The 23,937-nt window shown below is 34.8% G+C and overlaps 1 protein-coding gene across 2 annotated transcripts in view; it reads left to right on the top strand.

Annotated features, from left to right (window-relative positions):
* Positions 1-23,616, top strand: part of LOC126184920 (transcription factor 12) — a 742,430-nt gene extending 718,814 nt beyond the window's left edge. Inside the window, exons 14-17 of one of the 2 annotated variants that reach the window (XM_049927589.1) lie at positions 2,014-2,101; positions 5,672-5,817; positions 11,996-12,132; positions 12,910-23,616. In XM_049927589.1, the coding sequence (XP_049783546.1) occupies positions 2,014-2,101; positions 5,672-5,817; positions 11,996-12,132; positions 12,910-12,948 (410 nt within the window). In that variant the 3' untranslated portion in view covers positions 12,949-23,616. The remainder of the gene's footprint in view (positions 1-2,013; positions 2,102-5,671; positions 5,818-11,995; positions 12,133-12,909) is intronic. The other variant, XM_049927588.1, reaches the window with a different exon arrangement.
* The last annotated feature ends 321 nt before the right edge of the window (positions 23,617-23,937 follow it).

Raw genomic sequence — 23,937 nt, 5'->3', positions numbered from 1 at the left:
TATAGTTGTTCTTTGTGATTGAATATATGTTAGTTCTGCTGTGATTATTCCCACTTCTACAATATTATGTGAATGCTACTCATGTGAAAAGTGTTCATTTCATAATAGATAGTATCAGGCCATAAATATAGTGTTTGTCTGTAATTTTGGCTTAGATATTGTTTACTTGAAATTTTTTAAAGAAATATCTTCATACATGATTCCAAGGGGTCCTAGATCCCCCTTTAAAGAACAAAAATAATAAAAAAATAAATAAATAAAAACTGTTAGCATTGTACACTATGGACAAGAAATGTTTTCTATCTCTTTGGATGGTGTGAGTAATGACAATGAACGTAATCTGTCTTAGAGTATGTTAGTATTATTCTGTCAATGAATTACTCAAAGTCTGAAAGTAAAGAGTAAAACCAAGAATTTATTTGAGTGTAGCTTTTGGACTATGTAATATGCAGCTGTAGTTGTTATTTCTTTTAATAATGATTTCAAAGCAGGCAAAATAAAGTAAGCAGTTCGAAAGATAAACCATCATGTTTGTTAAGAATTAAGTCATAAATGAAGAACTGAGCAGACACAATCTTTGTACATCATTATAACTTTGACTTTGATCTGGAGAATTTCAAAAGCAGTATTCCTAGTTTGAAAAGCTGTGTTCATGGTTTGAACATGTACACCTTTGTGGCCATGAATTGAGTATTATGCTTTGTCACGTGGTACCCTGGTTTGAAATATCAATTAAGTGTACACATGGGAATAGAGCAAGGAGAATTATCATTTATTGAGCAGAAAAAGTGAGAGACTCATAGAATATGGAGAAGGAGCCTATGTCACCACCCAGTGCAAGATCATACAGAAAGCAGCTTGGGGAGAGAATAGAGGATAAAGTATGTATGCTGCATGTAAGAGAAATTAAATAGGAAGCAGAATTTTAGCTGCCAGACTAAAAAATAAAAAACAAGGCTTGGATGGATGGGGAGGAATGGCCAAGGATGCTGGGTATGATATCCGAAATGTTTCAGAGTGTAGAGAGGAAAATAGTAAGGAAAGAAACAAAAATGTATCAGAATCTAGAATGTTGTTGTAATGTTATATGTTTCTGTGGATAGATTACTAGTAAAAAAAGATGCTGGACAACAGTCAGGCTCTTACTAATCACAGAAAATTGTTTAGCTTTCATGCTAAGTCCGTGTTCACGGTTATTGAGTGTAGCAGTCATGTTTGCTGTATTCTTTATTAGCCAATGTTTTGCTTTTCAGTGCTCTCTGTGTATCGAGAATTTCATGATACTTTCTTCTCTGTATCTTGTTTCTCCAATCTTTATCAGCCTTGAGTTGTTCACCACACTGTTTCCATTCAGAATCTCCATCCCCTTTTCAGTTTGATCCATGTTAACCGGCAAAAGCATCATCCTTAATGTAGGCTTGGCATTCATAAAATTCTTTGTATCAGTTTTTATTCTCATAGCAGTATGACTGTTTTATGTGAAAGTATATGTTGAAAGGCAGTCAGTCATCTGTTGAAAATCACGACTTATAATGTGAAAGATAGTCTAGCGTGAAATATTGCAGCCTTTGTGTCTGGTTTGAAAAGGTAAATAAGTCAGTACTGTATAACAAAAACTCTTATTTGGGTATTTATTTAATATTCTGATATATTTATTGAATATTCTGATATATAAAACGTTCTTTCCAAACGTGTAGTCTGACAGTTAGGACAATTGTATAAATACATTAATTAAACTTTGCAATACTTCCATGTTGTTGTTGTTGTTGTTAAGTCTAATTGGTTTTGGGACATTTTTCTGCAATTTGTTTCTGGAAAAGATTTCAACACATCGAATACATTCAAAGTTAGAAGAGCACCCAATTCTCTCTCATCCTCTCTTTCTCTCCTTTCTTAAACAATTCAGTGACACAGTGGAGGGACTATTACATATTAGTCCATTACTTCTGTTACTGACTGAAATCGAAATTTTCTTAACTGAGGAGTCATACTGATATGTGTTTTTCTCCCACCGTTGTTCGAGTGCCGATGAGGAAGAGGACCCTGATACAAAAGCAGCTAGAGAAAAGGAGAGGAGACAAGCCAACAATGCAAGGGAAAGGTGAGCTTGTACAATCACATGCAAACGCTTTCTCCTGTCATGTGCCCAAAGTTGATGATAGATTGTAAATATGGTGATGGTTGCCTTCCATATAGCTGCTAAGTTGCTTGTGTTTAATTATGTCTCACATTTCCTTTATGCAGATTCCTGATTGTTAAACTGCATTGATAATGTTAACAAATATTACAATAAGAGTAAAATTTAGCTGTAGTTATTTGCTTGTGTTCTTTTTTATGTGTTAAGGATTCATGTATTTCCTTTCCTCCTCGTTTTTACAGGCCATGTCACAAATTGGAGTGTGTTTACTCTAAATGTTTTGTGTGTCTTTATAGTTGTTTGAGCTTCATATAATAGACAATTTTAATTACAACTGCTCATTACACTCAGGTGACAGATGTCATAGACTACCTCCTAATATCATGTTGGACCTCATTTTGCCCAATGTAGTGCTGCAACTCAATGTGGCGTGGACTCGTTGGAAGTCCCCTGCAGAAATACTGAGCTTTGTTGCCTCTAGAGCCATCCATAATTGCGAAACTGTTGCTGTTGCAGAGTTTTGTGCACGAACTGACTTCCCGATTATGTCCCATAAATGTGCAATGGGGTGATCTAGGTGGCCAAATCATTGGCTCAAATTGTTCAGAATGTTCTTCAAACCAATCACGAACAATCGTGGCCTGGTTGTTGTTTGGGAACATGAAGCCCATTAATGGCTGCAAATGGTCTCCAAGTAGCTGAACGTAACTGTTTACAGACAATGATTGGTTCAGTTGGACCAGAGGATCCATCCCATTCCATGTAAACATGCCTCACACCATTATGAAGCCACCACTAGCTTGCACAGTGTCTTGTTGACAACTTGGGTCCATGGCTTCATGGGGTCTGTGCTACACTCGAACCCTACGATCAGGTCTTACCAACTGAAAGTGGGAACTCATCTGACCAGGCCTCTGTTTCCCAGTTGCCTAGGGTCCATCCGATATGGTCACAAGTCTGAGACGCACTTCAGTGATGTCGTGCTGTTAGCAAAGGCATTCACATCAGTCGTGCTGCCATAGCCTATTAACACCAAATTTCATTGCACTGTCATAATGGATACATTCATTGTACATCACACATCGATTTCTGCAGTTATTTCATGCAGTGTTGCTTGCCTGTTACCTCTGACAAGTCTATACAAATGCCACTGCTGTTGGTCATTAAGTGAAGGCTGTCAGCCACTGTGTTGTCTGTGGTGAGAGGTAATATCCAAAATGTGGTATTCTCAGCACACTCTTGACACAGTGGATCTTGAAATATTGAATTCCTTAATGATTTTCAAAGTGGAATGTCCCATGCGTGTAGCTCCATCTATCATTCTGCATTCAAAGTCTGTTAATTCCCATCATGTGGCCATAATCAGGCCGGAAACTTTTTCACTCGAATCACCTTAGTACAAATGACAGCTACACCAATGCACTGCCCTTTTATACCTTGTGTACTCAATACTACCGCCATCTGTGTATGTGCATATAACTGTCCCATGACTTTTGTAACCTCAATATATAAACTACTGGAAGGATCAGTTTGTGCCCAATAATTGAGCTCTGTGTTTAAATGTTCCTTATATTTTATTTTGTTTTATTCTATGTGATGAAATATCCTAGGTTTGCAACAAACATAAATCTGAGCAGAAGGTTCTGGACCATTCTCAGAGATTAAATAGGAAAGTTAGCCAGGGTGGAATGCAAACAAAACTGACATAAAGAAAAAACCAAAGATTAAATAACTTTTTTTTAGGAAAGTTCTGCTTCAGTTCTGCACATATTGATACTGAAGTTGGTGGATTTTCTCTCATTTCAGTATAAAAATACAGTTGAAGCTGCGGTTATGGAAAAAATGGAATAACAGAACTCTTTATTGTTTTATCTGTGAGCAAAATGAAGAAGCAAAAACAATTTTTTGTCATTGTTTAATCATATATGCAGTCTATAATGCAACACTAGAATAAACATCTTTCTCAGTTAGAACGAGACACCTGCATAATGCTCCCATACAAATTATATTGACTCAACAGGAGTTAATTTGGGTGTAGTTCTTCTATTACATTGTGAAATCACACGAATTTAATTTCAGAATTTCTGGCAAGATTTTTCTTTTAAAAACCAAAAAGTATAGTAATGTTACATCTGAACAAAGACTGACAGTATAAATATGCAAGTTTAACTTTTTCTCATAATTTTGGTGGCACCTTCTCATCTCTTTCTTTCTGTATTGACATTAAATAAATCTCAAAGTATACAGTCAATTTTGTCTAAAGTTTTGTTACTTGCTGCGGTTCATCATGGTAATGTGTTATGATTTCTTGTTGGATCAATACTGCCAATGCAAAAACAAAGATACTGGTTTCAGTCTGAGTTCAGTACATTGTGAAGGTTAATTTTTATTTGATTTGTGATACTTTTCTACTCAAAATCCTATCCTGTTGATCCATCTTTAATTTTCAAGTTAGCTCAGTGCTAACAGTTGCGCAACTCCTACTTTCTCACAAGCCAGTAAAAGCAAAGTATACCAGCACATCAGTTTTGCATTGTATCATTCTGTTTCTATATTTAATTTTCCTTACAGGTATCACTCCCAATGATTGCTCTGTTTTTTGTGTACATCAATATGCGTGGACTATTTTTGTAGTGCCAGTTGTACTACATGGATATGGTTTCTCATTTATGAGGCACAAATGAGATTTTTCAAGTCATATTTTATCTGTAATATGTGCAATATATGTGTGAATAAATAAATTAAATTACATGGCAGTCAAAATTTTTGTGGCGCACAATTTTTTTTTTTTTTAATCACAGTAAAAGAAAATTTTTTTCCTTTTTTTTTTTTTTTTTTTTTTTTTTTTTTTTTTTTTTTTTTTTTTTTTTTTTTTTTTTTTTTTTTCAATGTCTTGAAGCAGGCCACAAACAAGCAAATTGTACTGAATGAGCCCCATAGTGTCCTTCACATGTAAAAAGCTGTGTTCATATTGATTATCTTGTTGAGTTGAACTAATGTAATGTATTGTTGTGTGTTATAGGCAAACTACGTTTTCCATTATTACATTTTTATGAATTTTAGTGTACTCGAGTACTCTAGAAGATGTATTATACATTGCTCCACAAAAATAAAATAAAACATTTCAAAACAGGCAAAATATATGTGATAATATTACCAGTAGTATATAAATATTTTGTGCCTTAACTTGGTAGTGGTGGTAATAATATTAGTAATAGTAATAGTAGTAGTAGTGACTCTCGATGGTGGTGCTTACAGTCAATGTACATAAGTATGAAATAAACTATTAACAAATAATCTTCTTACATATTTAATTGTGTCTGTCTACTTTTTACATACAGTTGAACACTTTGAGTGATACAAATAGAAGAAGTTATTAGCTAATTGTATTTGTGTATTTTAGTGTGTATGGTCATTTTCCTGCTGACATAATGTACTTTGTACCACAAAATTGCAGAAACAGTGTTACAGAGTTCATAGTTATTCATGTGTTCATTTTTATAAAAGACATGCTTTCATTAATAATGTTTTTAGGATACGTATCCGGGACATAAATGAAGCTCTTAAGGAGTTGGGACGGATGTGCATGACACATCTGAAGACCGACAAACCACAGACAAAATTGGGCATCCTCAATATGGCAGTTGAAGTGATAATGAATCTTGAGCAGCAAGTACGAGGTATGATGTTGTCATTAGTGTAGAGGAAGCTGTTTGCTGTTGAATGTGGATGCAAGCAGTGCTTCAGTGGAAAAAATGACTAAGCTTTGTTTATAATGTGCTGACAGTGTAAAAGCAGAGTAGTTTAGGCAACAGAGGTAGTAAGTCACCACATTCCTTGTCATGTATTCCTGTAATGTTTCAGAGGTGCAACACATTTTACTAAAGAAGTAAACTAAGTTTGACAAAAAAATTACAGATCAGCAATTAAATTATGCCTACCTGTATTATATAAACAAATATTCCTGTGTGTCATTTTTAAACAATGGTCTGAAGAAAGACGATTACTCACTGTATCGAAGAAGGAGAAAATAGGCACGTGGACAAGATATTAAACATAAAACCTTGGCTTTTGAATTTGTCCCTCCACCCTGCCCACCTCTCATCCATCCCAGCAGTGAAAAACAGTGTTTTTACATTGAAGAATACTATCTGTGAAAGCCTGCATTGCATCACTGAATGCTCGGTTGTGTGTTTTTTAGTACAGTATTTAATCAGTATGGACATTCAGTCCTGGAGGTGTAGGTCTGAAAGCTCTTGAAAGTATCCACTTGCCACTGCTATGAGAACATTTTCCACACTAGTGACTTAATCATTCACCCTCCACCCCCCACCACCCTTTTCCTCGTTTACTTTCATCTATGTCAGTTTTTGCTGCTACTTGTGATATGGCTTGGCGCCCCAAGCAGCCAAGTCCTGTGTAGAAATCTTACAGTTGTTTCCCTGGTGCTCCTCACAGCTTGGCCCTGGATATAAATACTTCATTTGATTCAACAAATTTTGTGGCCATAAATGTCTTCAGATATGGTAACAGATGGAATTCAGAGGGTGTCAAATTCAGCAAATTTGGTCGATGTTCAAACAATTCCTACTAGAAATGCCTCTGTTTTCCCATTGTCTCGGTAGTTTTTGGGCAACTGCATTGCCCTAATCAATAATTATCTTTTTATAAATTTTGCAGTCATATTTTTTTCACACAGAGGATCCAAAAAACTTTCATTGTTTTAAGTTTACCTTGGTTTTCTTAAATTACTTAAGGTAAATATCAGGATGATTCCTTTTAGAATAACACAACCAATTTTCTTCCCCATCATTTCCCTATCCATGTGCCCTGTGTATAATGGTCTTGCTGTTGATGTTACCCCAGCTCCTAGTTGATTCATGAAATTATGCCACATTTTCCTCTTATTTTATTTGGCACTGCCATTAAATCCTCTGAATCCAACCCCATTTGCTCACCACAATCATTATACTCTTCCAATTTTTCCATTTCCTACAGTACATTATAGGAATACTATCCCTTTTCTGTCATCAGTTTCTTTTTTCTTGAAAAGAGTACCATTACATTATATCCATGTACTTCCAAAATCAGAGTCTTCATTAAAATCCAACATCCTTTTATACTAATGGAAAAAAAGTCTACAACCATTAACATGTCAACACTCAAACCCGGAATTATAAGAAAGTTGTTATACGGGGTTTAATAGGCACCATTATTTTGTGTTTAACAGGTTGCAACAATTATTTTAATGACTAAAATGGGCATTATCATCAATGCTCCCATTTTAGTTAAAGCATCTAACAATTTCTGACTAAAAGCATAAAGATCACTGTCACTGTCAGCTGTACACTGCACTTCTTCACCTTTGCCAAAATATTAAGTACTGGCTGTCCAGTCTTTTCCCCACTATTATTGACTTCAAATTCATTGGTAAAATGTGCACAGTTTCCCATCTCAAAGCCTTCTCCATGTCTAGAGTTTGGAACATAAAAAAGCTCATTTTTTGTAAATGAAGTGGTAGTGCGACCTCCAGCATCTAACCAGATGAAAGGAAATTTAGATGACACCAAAAGAGGGAAGAACTGTAGATAACCACTTATTTACATAAGAATAAGAAATGATATGTGAATTGTTATATAATCTACAAATAACACATATCAAACCAAAACTGTATCATGATGGATCCCACTGAAGGTACCTTAAAAGAGAGAAAAGGCAGATCTCATCTGAGAGAAGTAAAATACAGCACAGCAAGAAAAGGCAGTTTTTTATTACGAAACAAATATTTCTGTGCTTGTTGTGGAGGATGGCCATGGAAACAAACTTGTTAAAAGAAACGAAGGTTGATTGCTGCAAGTAAGCACAAGTCCCTTCCAGTGGTGGTGGCCTGCAGGCTGAAGGGCTAATTAAGAAACTATACTAACTAATCACTGATAGTCAAAGTCCACAGTGGGTGAGAGGATTTAGATTTCAGCATAACCAAAGTTAACAAACAGTATTAATTACAAGTCCAAATGTTGATATGGCGTTGTAGGCCACACATCGACTGATAATGGCCCAGGACCTTGCGGTTCCTCGTTAAGATGACTGTGTGGCGTAGCTGGTGGAGGACTGCCGTATATCTTCGTGGATGCACCCTAGTAAACCACTGACTGTGGAAGAGCTGTTGGCCTTGGCACCTGGTCCAGTGGCTTACTCTGTGAAGACTGTTCTTTTTTTTTGCCTTAAATGGACTGCCTGTGGCAGAATACTCAGAACACTATTTTCAGTCACGTGTCTATGCGTAATAAACTATTTCGTGTACGCCATAACCTCCAGCGGTGTATCTGAACCTTCTAGTGGCTACTGGTTTGACCTGGTTTCTGTTATACAGCTGACAGGATGGCCCCTACTTGGTCCTGGGTCCTGGACAAGTGGTCGGTATGGGTAGGTGCCCATACAGGATGTATTAGCTCTCACTATTCACCCTTTTCATGTTAGTCAATTTCTCCACTAATTACAAATAAAGCACTTAAATTATCTTCTCTCTCTGAATCTCCTGAGATTCACTTCCACTAATTGGCTGTGTTCCATTGTGGTCATCCCATGTCTGCATATGTCCCTTTACCACAAATAAATCCTCCTTAACTGCCTCCAACACTTCCCTCACGTTTCCCTTCTCTAGTTCTCACAGTACTTTATTCTCTGTGCTCTTCTTTCTTCCTGATAAGATTCCTCATCTGTTTCACTGTACATGCTTTCCTGTTTGTCAGACTCTGCATCTTTTCAACCAAATAATCTAACAAATTATCTGTGCTACAGTGTTCACTTTACCAGCTTCTATTTAAAACTCCTCCAAGCCACCATTAAATGTTCATATTTTAACTTTATTAATCTCATTTACATCCATTGTATCCCTTCAGTTCTCCATTTTGAAATTCCAAATCCTTGTGTTTGTATACAAAAGGAGTAGCTAGTGGGTTCAGACTACTATTACTCATGCTGTAAATGCTAGAAACTTGTAATTTCCTGTACTCTGTCTCATTTCCAACTCCTACTCATATCTGCTGCCTGTTATGTAGATCGTTGTTGCCACATATTTATAAGCACTATCTATACACAGGGCCTTGCACTCTGTTAGTTTTTTGATTTGCCATAGCATTGTACCAGCTCCTTACTCCCCTTCCACTCTTTTTTCAGACCATGCTCATTCTGTTTATGTCAACATTTTTACAGTTTAAACATTCCCCTGGGACCTAAAATTTCTGTTGGCCTGTTCCACTTCCTCCATTACCTTTCCAACCCTTCCCACATAACCAATAAATTTATTAATGTCATCTGTGGGAGCAACAATGAGTTTGTGATGCCAGTCCGTAGGCAACTTTCAATCAAACCCGATGATATGTTCCTCAGGTTCCAGTTTATTTGTTAAATACAACAGATTCATGACCCACTTCAAAGTGAATCTCTTTACACTCTTCTTTTGGATTAAATTTCCTGCGCACCCCAATATTCTTCAAGAAAATCTTCCTTAAATATTTGTAGTGTATTGTACCGCTCTGTAGCTGTTACTCATCCTATTCTGGCTTCACCCAAAAATTTTGACATAATGAAAGTGATTGTTTGATCACTCCATAATGTATGCAACACATTTTCAAAATCATTCCATTGTTCTTTTGGATGTAAACTTCCAGACAGATCAAAAGTAAAAATTTTCCTTTTGTAATGTAAGCTACTTCCGATGATTTAGTCACCAAATTACATTCCACACTGTTAGTGCCAATTCTGATGTTGTTTTCTATGTTACACAATCTGTTATGATGCTTATGCAGTTTAATTTCTACAGTTTCACTATGCTTAGTGAGCTGATTCTACTGTTTCACCATTGTCACACATATCCTTTACACATTTTAAACAGTTTTAACTTTCAGTATTAATCTTAGTATGCAATGAAATATATTCATTTTCACAAATAAATTCAACTGCAGCAACTTTCTGCCAGACTTTATGCAGATTTTCTTTTACCTGATCTATCCTTTATTGCTTCCAATAGTCATCCTCCTAATTACCTCCCTTAACTTACTTTTCACACTTTCTGTGGATTGTTTATGTTTTCTGTCAACTTGCCTTCACAGTAGCTTGAAAAGTATAGATGTAGAAAAAAAGTGGTTCAAATGGCTCTGAGCACTATGGGACTTAACATTTGTGGTCATCAGTCCCCGAGAACTTAGAACTACTTAAACCTAACTAACCTAAGGACATCACACACATCCATGCCCGAGGCAGGATTTGAACCTGCAACCGTAGCAGTCGCACGGTTCCAGACTGAAGCGCCTAGAACCGCTTGGCCACCGCGGCCGGCTATAGATGTAGATGTACACAATATGTAGAGTTACAAATGCTGGATGGTGATTTTAAACTGGTAATGGTTTCTGCTGAGTTCACACAGGTTGGCATGTTTTTGTTTCTGACAAGCTCATACCTCAATTTTGCAATAATTACATGAACTTTTCAAGCAGTTAGTTCTGCATTCCAGTAACACTGTCCAGCAACTCATTTCTTCAAGTTCGTAACAGCAGGTGCAGTGTTGTCTGCCAGAAACAAACTAAATTCTTCATGTATTTAAATGAAAAAATGGGTGAGAAGTTATCATTTTAATTTTACCTTTTTGTTTGCATCCTGCTTTGTGAAAATTGTACATAATGTTGATGCTGCATGGCAGGTAGTGTGAGCCCAGTATCTTAGGTGCATAATACTTTGTGGAGGGTATTAATGGTATTTTTGAAGATGGACTGTTGCTGACACACAATCGTCACTTGAAAAAGAAAACGACGAGTCCTCTTCTCCACCAGAACTCTCACAATCCGATTCACTTTCTGCAAATCCTGCAAATTCATCTTCACTTTCACTACTTATCATATTATTGCCTAAATCACTCATATCGAACCGCAACTTCTTACTTGATGACGCAGTGCTGCCACGAAATACTCGGTAAATAAACAACACCAGAGAAGTTTATTTTATTCGAAATATCACACTGACAATCGAAAAGAAGATCGATATGCTGTGACTTCGACCTTCCTTCTGCGTCTTGGCTAGGAAATACTAACAGCTTTGCCTTCAAGTGTGGAAAAAATGAATGAGAAGGGCATCACGATCAGATCATTACTGGCATTTTTTGCCGAAAATCTGGATCACGATCAGATTGTATTTGGCAGTAAAAGGGTTAAACAGTGAAATGTCAGTTGGTACAGCACTGTCTATGAAATATAGAGAGAGATCTGACTGCAGCTGCTGACCAATGTATGGATTTCAGTTGTTATGAAGGTTTAAATCAGCTTCTCATAAACTTATAGTGTACCAGGAAGAGTTATTAGCTGTATTCTAATCTGTATGCATTGGTCTTTAGTGTTATCCTTCTTACTGGGGTCCATGAAATCAAAATGAAGTCAGTTTTAATGACTGACAGACTGCAAAAGCAAGGTGCTTATTTCTAGATGCTCTTTCTTCTGCTAATGGAGAATATCAGGGTAAAAGCCAAAGTTGGAGTCTCTGTGTTAGGAGAAATCATCTGTTTTATTGGAATGTGTGGTTGAATGGCTAGTGTCCAATAAAATTAAACTGTGAAGAGTTGACTTTATTGTTTGCTAAGGCAGAGTAAATTAAAATATTATTAAGAGTTTTATTTTTATCCTGGCCTTCCCTGTGCAACAATTGTATTATGTTTTACTAACAATTGTCATTTAATTAATTTTAAATAGTGTAAAGCAGTAGCCATTTTCCTGGTAACAGTGGTAATGTTTGTTTGGCTTTACCATTAATAAGTGAATATGCTCCAGAAAATGAGATTTAGCACTTACAGCATTTAATTTTGTCCAGAACGAAATCTGAATCCCAAGGCTGCATGTCTGAAAAGAAGAGAAGAAGAAAAGGCTGAGGATGGGCCCAAGCTGTCGAGTCACCATTTGGGTCATCCCGGACCCCATTTAACGCAGACGTCATTCCCTACTATGCCTGTAAGTAAAGACCCATCTTTTTAAGTCTTTAAGTCTTTTCTTTACTGAAAACTTAAAACAGTTTAACAGAACTGGTCATATTATTTTTCTCATATTCTGTTAGCAGTGCCAGACAGAGGTATAGGAACAATTGAAATTCTATGTAGATTACGTGGTTAGAATAATGATTGTCTTTCTTGCCCCACCTGACATCACCCCGAGTCTTACTCAGCATGTTCATTTTCTGTTCACCTTACCAGTTTTGAGGGCTTATGCAGTACACTTAATAAGTTACTCATGAAGATATAGTGTCTCTAGCCTTCCATCTGTGGAAATACTAGTGCTGTAGGCAACTCTACAACTCATCCATGATACTACTAACAGAGTCTTGAATGACAACACCATCACATGTATTACTGGTTACCCCTTTCCACATCCCATTCATCCTTTCTCACACCTAATGCTACTCTCTATTCTTGTGCTCATAGAGAAACAATTTTTAAAAAATTCATTTCACATTTATTTTTCTCTTTTAGGCAGCATTCCACTTGCTTTTTTCTATTCTTCTCCCTTGCTCTGTCATCAACTCCTTGGTGACATAATGTAGTGCTCATTGTACTATCTGAATTATACTGCTTTTCCAGTATTATGATCTTCTGTTCATTAAACATATCATGGATTTTCCACTTCCACTAGTTATCAGCTGTAAAGACGTTCATAATATATATTGTGTGTGTGTGTGTGTGTGTGTGTGTGTGTGAATAATGATGATACTAACAGTTATACATATTATTTCAGGGCCCACCTCTACCACACAACCCAACCCAGCCGCAGTAGCAGAGGTGGATGCTGAAGGGTTTGCACTATGATTTTGGTTGAAGCACATCTCTTTCACAAGTTATGATATGTGAATTTTTTCTGAAGCTGTCAGAGTGAGATGGTGCTCAGTCTTTGTGAATTACGTGTGCAAACTGAAAAAGCTTCATGTTTAGTTTAATAAATGTGAAGTAATATGTGCGCAACTATCACAGAAATATACTGTATTAACCTCCATATCATTGGTTGGAAGACAGCTAAAATCGTTTATTGAACCTGAAAAAGAGTAGTAGTTTTTAAAAGACTTTGTGATGGTCCTAATTAAAGAAAAGAGAAGACTTTTGAAGACTTAAGACACTATGAGCAGTAACCTGCAGTTGCAGAGCAGTGCTTTGCATGCTTTATTTTTTAAGAAAAGTGATGGATGACATGCATCTCTATGTTTGTATGTGTATGTAAAGCATACAGCCAAACATCCTTTTGTGGATGTAGGTACCCCGAGTGAAAGCAGTTATATTAAGGCCAGTAAGCAAGTCGTAGCAAGACCAGAACATTTTCCATCAGGCATGTAACATTTGTTATGTACCAGTAATTATGACCAAACACATGAGATTTGTTTGCCTATATATTTTTTTTATTTTTTCCATTACATGAATAATTGCTGATATGCTAGTACTTGTTCAGTATGATGAACATTCACAGTGCAACATAGGGCCCAGACAGATGTAGACAGCTTTGCCTTATCGGTAAATATACAGTTGTAGACATAGAGCAGAGCGTGAACATGTGTGTGCTAAAATTTTGTTACATATAAAATACACTGAAGTAGTGATATTTATGAATTAAATAGTTTTATTCTTTTTGACTAAGTTAAATATTGTGCATTACTTTTGCTAAATAGTATTATTATTATTATTATTATATTACTATTATTATTATTATTATTATTATTATTGTATCATCACTGTTATCATAGTAGAAGTGTCGACCTTTCTTTATATGAATCGGAAGTTCACCAGAGTGTGTTGCTACAAAATACATAATGCAACAAATGTCTACTTCTCGGTGACAGTATTTTCTTTTAAAATTTTGTTCTTAAAAGATGTGGAATTTGTACACTTTTGTGGGTAGTGCAGAATTTTGGTAATGTCAGCGTGTATAGCAGAAGAAGTAGTACAGAGATTACTCATCAGAGTTGTGATCAGAAACAGCCAGTCCTCATCACTAGTGCCATACTGTGGAAAACTTCCTGTGGAGTTACATTGAAAGTATTTTTATGTATAACTTCTGTACAGGATATGTTCGTTTTATGATGATATGCAATTTCATTTATGGACTTGGGAGAGTTAATATCCACCATTTTTTTAATTATGTAAGTCATTTAATACTCATATTTTTTATGAACTAAGAGTTTTAAAGCAGTGATGATGATTACTTCTTTTTCTTCCTGTTTGTCTATTCTTTCTTTCTTTCTTTCTTTCTTTTTTTGCGTATCAGGACTGCTGTATAAATTTTGTCACTCATCTAATTTTTTAAATGATTTTGAACTGTAGTACTTGTGATTAGATGAATGAATTTTACAGCAGTGCAACCTGTTTGCTGAATGTTTGAGCAGTGGCCATATTTGCAGTGGAGAAGTTCATTAGTTGCAGAGCACAGCAGGGACAGAGACTTCAAAGTCTGTACCAATGTTATAAAACTGAAACAGATCCTCACAAGCAATGTCTGGAGCCAAAGGAACGTGGCAACTGAAGTACATTCTTCTGTAATGTGGGCTGTGGATATGCTGACCATGTCCCTCCTATAGTAGTGGCTAAATTAAGTAAATAAATGTTGTAGTAGAGAGTAGAAAAGAGCCAGGAAGTATGTGCCATATGTCCAGTGCCAGGGACAGTCTGAATGAAAACTTAAGTTGGATTGTGGATGCTATACATGCTAGTCCAACGTAAGTGGTGACAAAGGCTGGATGCTGGATAAGACTTCCGATTATTGTTCCTAAAATCATGACCCTTTCATTCAGAATGTGTTATGTGTTGTCTCTGCATGTCAAGTAAAATCTGCACAATGATAGAAAATTATTACGATATATTTTTCTTATCTTTTTGGGTTAATTAGGCAACAATGTATAAAGAGAAAATTGTAAAGTTGGACATTTACTGTCAAAGCCATTGGGAGTAGATGGAATACAGTGTATGCTGGAGGAATGTCATATGCCACAGAATGCTTAAAAAGTTCATATATAATACAAAAAATAGGAACTGAATATTAAAAAGCCACACTCCTTAAAAGGGAATATGATAGTAGAGGCTACAGATCTGCTCAGCAACAGATCTGCTCAGAAAGGAATCTGAACCTTGAGCTTTGGGAAGCAAATCCTTTTCCACAGGAAAAGGAAGTAAGTTTGAGACATTGATTACAGTATACAGAAGATTCATCCGCTCATGGGTGAGGTACAAGGGTCGTATAGTAACCCTAGGAAGACCAGAAAGAATGCAGGTGATAGCAAGAAGGTCCTCATTGTTGTTGTTGAAATTTGACTTGTTCTTACCTGTACATTTTGTGTTAACTTATTCATGCCTTTGTCACAATCTTACTTCTACATCTTCATTATTTCATCTGTGTACCTCAAAAGTAAAGAAGTTTCATTTTCCAAAGCTCAAGATTTGATAAAGTAGATATCGGCATTAGTAAGTAGAAGTTCTGTGAAGACTATTTTTCTGTTGTAACTTAAATAACTGAGTTGCATATTGGGATGGGACCCTTGTGTTTTTTATTCTACATGATCAATCTGATATGTAATTTGGTTTTGGAAACCTGCAGATTGGTATGAAATCAGATCTCCAACAATGAAATCAGATCTCCAACATGTTCCTAACATGTTTTGCAAGTTTTTCATTTTTTATTTTTGTATTTAATTGTTCCCTCTATAATTAGCTTCATATTGGGTGATTATGGCTCTTTATTATTTGTTTGTCGTAGAATCTCTCTTCGATAACTCACTGGCAACAGTTGAAATTAGAAGCAAAACATGCAGTATGTCAGTGATATTTTGTTTACTCTTTCAATAGCTAACACCATGGCAGCACTGACATATGTAGCAAACTTCAACAGGAAGGTTGCTCAAGGTCTCTGAAAAGTCTCTTTCCACTCAGCCTAAATGAGAGGAATTGTTTCTCATGTTACAGTATCATTTTATTTAACTGAACCCTATCATTCTTCTCCTTCAGGTTTCTCATCACAACTGAATCTGCACTCGTGCACCATTTCTGCAGATACATTTGTTTATTTTCCTAAATTCGTAATTCCATCCAAGAGTTTCAATATCCTTTTCCTCATTACAGTTATCAGCTCAAGAGTCTCTCTCTCTCTCTCTCTCTCTCTCTCTCTGTGTGTGTGTGTATGTGTGTGTGTGTGTGTGTGTTTGTGTGTGTGTTTGTTTGGCAGGTGGGCGTGCGCATGACCTCTTGAGGACACGCAGTCCTGTGTATAATTGTGTAATTATTGTAATTTAGTTTACTATGACATTTCAGGGTTTGTGTAAAACTTGCAAAGCTCTGCTTCATTATCATGGGTGGAGAAAGGAAGTGGCCAACCAGTTCCATTAGGACATAGGTCATTTAAGTGGCGCCTGTGGCACAATACTTAAGCCAATGCTTGACTCATGGGAACAGCTGATTGCTGAATTAGAGAAATAAAAGTGAGGATGAACAGAAAATGAGGAAGACTTTTAGTTGTTGCATTTAGCAATTTGTAGCTCAAACTCGATGGTCATGTACTCTACTTTCCTTAAATGTATTCATATGGAAGATACACCATGTCACTACTGCATCACAGAAGGCTGGTTGTATTGTAATCTACCAGATTCATTGTTGCTTAGCACTTGGAATAATTTTGTCACAAATCTTTAATTGAAAGTTTTGTAAATGATTGTATAGTTTTTGAGTTGTACTCCAATTTTAAAATGACACATGGGAAATGTACTTACCTGAAATTTAAACCTCTCACTGTCTTTATACCATTCATTACCAATAAGAAAGTGATTAATGTACATACATGTTAGGGGTTCGAAAATCCTTTGTGTTTTATGATGTAGAGTATGATTTAAAGGAAGAGGTTGGTCAATGGAAAAAAATCTAAATTTATCTTAGTGTGATTTCAATGTGTTAGTTGTAAACAAAGCAAGGACTGTGGGGATAATCAGATTAATTAACAATCATCGAAGTGTAATACCTATTAGTTTTGGAATTGAGATTACTGGTTCTATATATAACATTTCTACTAAGATGAGGCTTGTTAATCCAGGAGCTTCAACACTTACATAAGTTGTACTTTCTCCCTTTCTTGTTTGGGGGAACATTGGCATTGTAAACAGTTCTCCAATTTCCTGTATGGATATCTTTCAAGGCCTGTTACTTATTTACTGGCTCTTGTGCCATTTTTAGATTTCCCGGTGAGTAATTTTTCTTTATTTGAGTAGGCATTTAACTTTTTTAAATGTAATTTTATATTCTCTGTTCGGGTTGTGACTGGTACTTTAAAGGGAAGCAGTGACAGCAAATCAGAAATTTGTACATTTCTGACATAAAGTGGTTTACTTGATTTGACAGCAAGCTAGTAGTAATTTATTGTAAAGTGTGTTGCTTGCTGTAATATTCATGCAGTGACATTACATATGTCTTTGAGAGTAAAGCCTGAAATACAGCATCAACACATGGGAGTAAAATATATGGTTTATGTGTTTTTCCTCATTTAAAACAAAAATTGTGAAAGCTCTACTGGAATATTCATTGTTTGTAATTGTGCAGTAAATGGATTGCTATTTGAAAATATCTTAATGGCAGTTCTGACAGTGTTATTATCACCATCAGAATTTAGATATGTCTTCCTATAAGGATAGCTGTGCATATTTTTTGCTTTTCTGGATTTGAGATCCATTACACAAGAGATACACTTCAAAATATGATAAATTGTTACTTTCGAGATAACATGAAATACCATTACTTAACCTTATGATTGTTCTGAATACAGATTTGTAAGAATGAAGTAAATATTTCTTAAAACATGTTTTTATAAATTAAATTTCTTTCAAACCCCAATGTGCATCTCAGTTTGTGACATGAAACTTGAAATCCTGTGACCATTTTTAGCTCCTGGCAGCTGCAATGTTTGCGTTGTCAACATTTCATACACCGATTAACAAGATAACCCGTATGAAAATACCTCTTATAAGAGTATTATTTCAACAGAAAAATGACATGGGCTCCATGGCTTGTGTAGCATGTTAACACGTATTTTGAGCAATAGTTTGCAACTTTCACAGAATTGATGGACGTTCAATTTGTGCAAGATACTAGCATATTTTATTTGTAGTTTCTTGTCAGTGATGTCTGACTACACAGTTCATTACAAGAGATGCTCCTTGTTTGTATGGTGTTGCCTCAGACAGTTTGGCATGGCTGGTTATTTGTTTTTCTGTTCCTCAGTGGTGCTTATGCTCTAAATTATCCATTCCACATCATTATAGCATTCCAGAATACATACTGGTACATTACAGTGTTGTTCAATGTACCTTTTAGAGAGGCTAAGACAGATCTCCATAATTATATGTATGAGCAGAAAGTGTTCAAATATTAATTCATATTATCTTCAGTTTTATAGAAAAACGTGGAAGAATCCAGCACAAAAAGTTAGAAATGAAAGATAGGGGGAGCTCCAGTTTCACAATTGGATGCACTGTTGTTGAATAGTTAGCAATTTTGTAATGGTACAATTGTACATGTGAAGTGTGATCAGATACTATCATTAAATTAGCAAGATATGTCAGTATTTACTGCTGCAAATAATCATACAGCATAATTCAATAAAAACATTGCTCCATGCACAGCCCATGAAAGGAATACTGTACAGCACAGTTAGAAAAAAAGAGATCTGTTGTTTATTTTAGTGCATTACTTTCTAAAACCAGATAAACCTCTTCATATTCCATATGATAACATACAAACATTCTAAAATCTTGTAAAGTTACAACAAAAATTATAATATTTGTAAATGTTTTTGAGAGGTTGTTCTGCCCAGTCCTTAACCTTGATTACTGCATAAAGAAAAATGAATAAAACAGAAAATAAATATTTAATTTTTTTATGTTTTTAATGCCAATTCTTCATTTTACTAATCTGTGAAGATTGTTGAATATTACTTGGAGCTCTCTGAAGTTTTAAGAAAGCTGTTATGATGAAAATTTTCAATGTTTTGAAAGCAAATGAACAAACTGTACAGTATTCACATTTCTGGAACATATTGGATCTTTTCATACAGCAGCCTGAAATTATCTGAAAAAAAAAGGTTTCTGTGCTTGAGAAAGAATTAAACCCACATTCTCTTGTAAATATAACTACTTCCTTTTCTCTCTCTGTCGAGTAGTGTGTACAGAAGCCCACATGTGACTTAAAAAACTCTTTAATATACTATGCAAATTATGCTGAACTCACTTTTTAATCATCAAATAAATTGGCACAACATATTTTGGTAGCATACTTCTATCCTTGATTGTCTACATACATTTTTAGTTTAAGAAACATGTTCTAGCTGCAATTATTACATAAATGTCAAACACCAAAAACTTAATATTTCAGAAAAATCTATGCCATAACAAATTATTTGAACAGAAGAAGAGGGTACTCTGCTGCCAAAACATGCCATGCCGATTGCTGTGCAAATAAAAAGTAATTGATGTAGAAAGACTGCTGTTTCAGAGAATTATGACATTGCTTAATGCTGCATGATTATTTGCCAATACTGGGAAAGGTAGCCTGTCATCAAAGAAGTTTGATCATTTCATCCAGTAATTTGATACAAATTTGATACAATATTGAAGAATCTGGTTAGTGCCCAGCCATTTCCTGTTTGAATTTTCAATTTTCATTCTTCTTCTGCTATTTTAATTCTGTTGTAAATTAATAAATATAATCTACCAAGTCAATTATAACTTGTGCAGACTTTTTTCTTAAAACATTGTGAGACTGAAATAATTTTCATGTGTTTGAAAATAACTTTAAATTCATGTAAATTTTACTGTTAGTGGAGTTCGTGAAACTGTTTACTGATTATGGAAATTAAAGAGTCTTAACTTGGAGATGTTTGCTAACTGAGAAAGTATATTTACTTTTTGTGGAACAAAGAAATAAAAATATCCAGTACTGTTATACAATGAAGTGTTAAGAGTATTACTGACAAACTGATATGAGAGACAGCACATGACATAATTTGTTGTAGGTACTTTCATTGCATCTTTGTAGAAAAATATTAGAGCAAATTAGAGAGAGAACTTTTTCTATCACTATATTGCAGTTGTGTTAACAGCTGCATGTAGTTCAGAAATTTGAATCCACTGGCTGCATAACAGAAATAAGTATATGATGGTGTGCATGCACTGCTGAATATTCCTCTTCCCCCCATCCCCATATTTTAATATTCCAAACATTATTCTTTCTCTTATAAAGGTATTAAAACAAACTTGATCCTTTTTTAATTTTATTTATTCAGAAGGTGATTTTCACTATCAGAAGCTCAGATAATAAACAGCTATTCTGAAGTTTGTATTAGTTCAGCTTCTGACAATGTCTCTCTGACATTCATTTGGCGACTACAAAATTAAGTCATCCATTGCAGTTTGATGTGTCCTCATGAGTCATACATTTGTGAAAATATATTCCGAGGAGTAGTGTAAGATCATTACATGACTAAGTATCAGCACAAGGTGAATTTGTGCATTTATATGTAGGTTATTTTCCAGTTTTATTTTTATGTGTGTAATTTTTGTAATGTAAGCTAGAACAAGTTTAGTTGTTGTTTACAGACTTTTGTTGGTACCAGGGGCAATGAGTTTGACACTGCCGATTGTTTAATGTATGTTTCAAAAATACCGTGTATTGTATTCCAGATGAAATCTGCGGTGTATCCTGAAAGGATTTTACTGCAGTGAAATCTCAGTGATTGGTTGATTTATCTGTAATTTCTTTCACTATATTGGAATGTGGAATTCAGAAAATTGATTACAAAGATAAACCATATCCATTTTATTTGCATTTAGAGACTTGTGAACATTTTCAGATAGAAGAAATGTGTGGGTGGTTTTTTTTTAATGCAGATATGTTACAGTGCTTATCTGCTTATGTTCCATCTTCTTATGTAAAAAACAAGTTTGGACTGTATATTTTAAAGTATTTTATTTTCTCTCTGACAAAAATTTTTGCTGTACCTCAGTTTTGGTCATACTGAATGAAACATCACAGGGCCAAAATAATTCTCATAATCAGCACACACTGTATAAATGCAACTTTACTGCAGAAACTAAGGGACTGACAAAATAATTAAGTAAATTATTCATTTTGCACATGTGTGTGTGTTTTTTTTTTCTAATCTGCATAAAATAGCACCCAGTCCAGTACTGTCATAAGAACACCAATGCAGTTTAGTAATCCAGATTTTTGTTTAAAAAAGCTACATTTTTGCGTCACTATTCTATGTAATAGAATACCAAATTTATGTTACTGTATTTTTAAGTGCATTCAAAATGTGCTGCTGTATATTTGCTGTTGTTATTTAGGGCATATTTATGTAACATAGCTGTAACTGCTGTAATTGGTGCATTTTATAACACTATTGGTATTCTAGGAAAGTTACAATATTGTAATTATTCCATCTAGACTACAAATTTTTAAATATTTTATATGACAATATTTTAAGCCAGTCCCTGAATGTGATAGCTTTATGAGATTTCACTGTATTGTAAACATTAAGTACTTCACTCCAGCAAATGGAAATGGTATGTAATATTATTCCATGACAATTTATAAGGTATTTATTTTGTTATTGTTACAGTGTAACCGTCTTTTATATATTCCTCCAGAAAAATGTAATCTCAGAAGTAAAATTATATTGTTAAATTACATTTTTCAGTGTATCATTAATGTAAAGAGCATATAATTTTTGTAACTTAAATTTTATCAAAATATTTTATTTAGATAATTGCTGGTACAAAATATGATGGAGTTCAAGTTAAATATATTAATGGATTTTGTGACATAGCGATGAAAAGTAAGTGAGGTCATGTATCTAAGACCATGTTGACATAAAATTATGTTTCGCTTAACTACTAAACAAATTTGGTAAATTTACTAACAGATGGGAGTTCATGCATGAAGCTCAACCAGATATTTTCAGTGTATACAAAGTTTTGTAGTCAACAAAAAAGATTGGTAAAATATACAAAATACATTAATGTAGATAAAGGAAAAAGGCATTTAATTTATACTTAAAGAGGAAGTGGATGTTAATACATTCATGCTGTGTTTAAAAAGTTTGCGGATGTGAAAATAAAAGTACCTGTTTTAATACCTTTACTCATAAAGTTGTTTTCAAAGGCAATATATACTGATAATTCTTAGCACATGAAATCAGCACACTTTACTTCAACCAAGAAAATCTAAACAATTTAGGTATTTTATATTTGCCCAAATGGATCTCAAAGGTGCTGAAAACTGATTGCGAACTCACTCATTTTGTGTGTGAATGAATCTCTTGAAGCCTTTCATAATGTAAAAATTCAGTAAAACTTCTTTTCTCAAAAATAATTCTTTGATTAAGTCATTGCAAAGCATACATGAAAAACTGATTAATTTATGTAGTTTAGATTTTTTGATGAATTAGTACGATATTGCAATGATTACTTCAACTATGCCAAAACTCTTCAGGATAATATTACCTCCAAAGTATCACTAAGTATTTATTACAAAAACATCTCAGAAACTGTGTGGTGGTTTGATCGTATTTTAGTTCAAAATTTATTTTGTTGATTTCTAAAACAGGTCCAGTGAAATCACCTTGAGCTTCCCATTGCAAAGGATAAATCATTTGCAGCAAGCTTAACTATCAGTTTTATTTCTGTAACTTTGACAGTTTCTGAAAACTGTCACATAGAATATACACCACTCTACTTAAAGTTTTAGTATTCTTCCATTCTACTCTTTTTAAAGGATTCAGTTTAGTGAGGTTTGGAGACAAATCCAGCACTTGGTTCACCACATGGTATTTTACCAGATATCCAATCTGTTTGTGCTGGTACAGTCACATGTACCTACTGCAGTAATACTGGCCATATATTCATAAAAAGTGATACAATTGTTTTCACATTTAAGTTTATTGAAAGCATCGGCATATTTGAATATACTGATTTAGTTCTTTCTGGAACTCAAAAAGGGAAGTGTGTGCTAAAATGTAGACATTTCATCATTATTTATGTAATTCTGTAGTATTCAGGACAGTTCAGTGTAGTCTCAAGCAGCCACATTGCAAACTTGAAGGATGTTTAAGACCGACATATGTCACGTACATTACATTTCTTACATATTTGCAAAGTATAAGATTTCAGTTGCTTAGATGACCTTTTTATTTCAGCTGGTCCCTCACAACAAACTTTTACTAAAAAATAACAGCATATGTGTCCAAAAAATGTATGCACAAGATCTCCATGTAGCACAGGACTGCGTAGGAAATGATTCTACATTGGAATAACAATTTTATTGGTGTGTGCTTATATGTGTACATTCCACAGAACTCATTCATGTGAAAAGGATTATTTTGAAAACATAATATGTAAATCTATTTGAAATAAAATTGAGAAAAGTTTAATACATTGTTGATCTTTGGATATTCACTTGCAGAAGCAGTAACCCTCAAGAAACTTTTTCAGTTTCCCTGCATATATGGCAGAAATGATATTTCCAGATGTGTAGTTATTACATTGTTTATCTCTCTCTCTCTTTCTCTCTCTCTGTCTCTCTCTCTCTCTCTCTCTCTCTCTCTTGCTCTCTCTGTGTGCATGTATTCTGAGGAGCACTGTTGATTGTTAAATTGTGACAGGACAATCTAAGAAACTACAGTTGTTTTAATTGTGAGCTGTTCACTCTATACTTTTTGTGCTAAATGAATACACTTTTACAAAAAGTATAA

This window comes from Schistocerca cancellata, chromosome 4 (genome assembly GCF_023864275.1).
Source record: "Schistocerca cancellata isolate TAMUIC-IGC-003103 chromosome 4, iqSchCanc2.1, whole genome shotgun sequence".
In the NCBI taxonomy this organism is placed as follows: Eukaryota; Metazoa; Arthropoda; class Insecta; order Orthoptera; family Acrididae; genus Schistocerca; species Schistocerca cancellata.
This window is presented reverse-complemented; position numbering and strand designations above follow the sequence as displayed.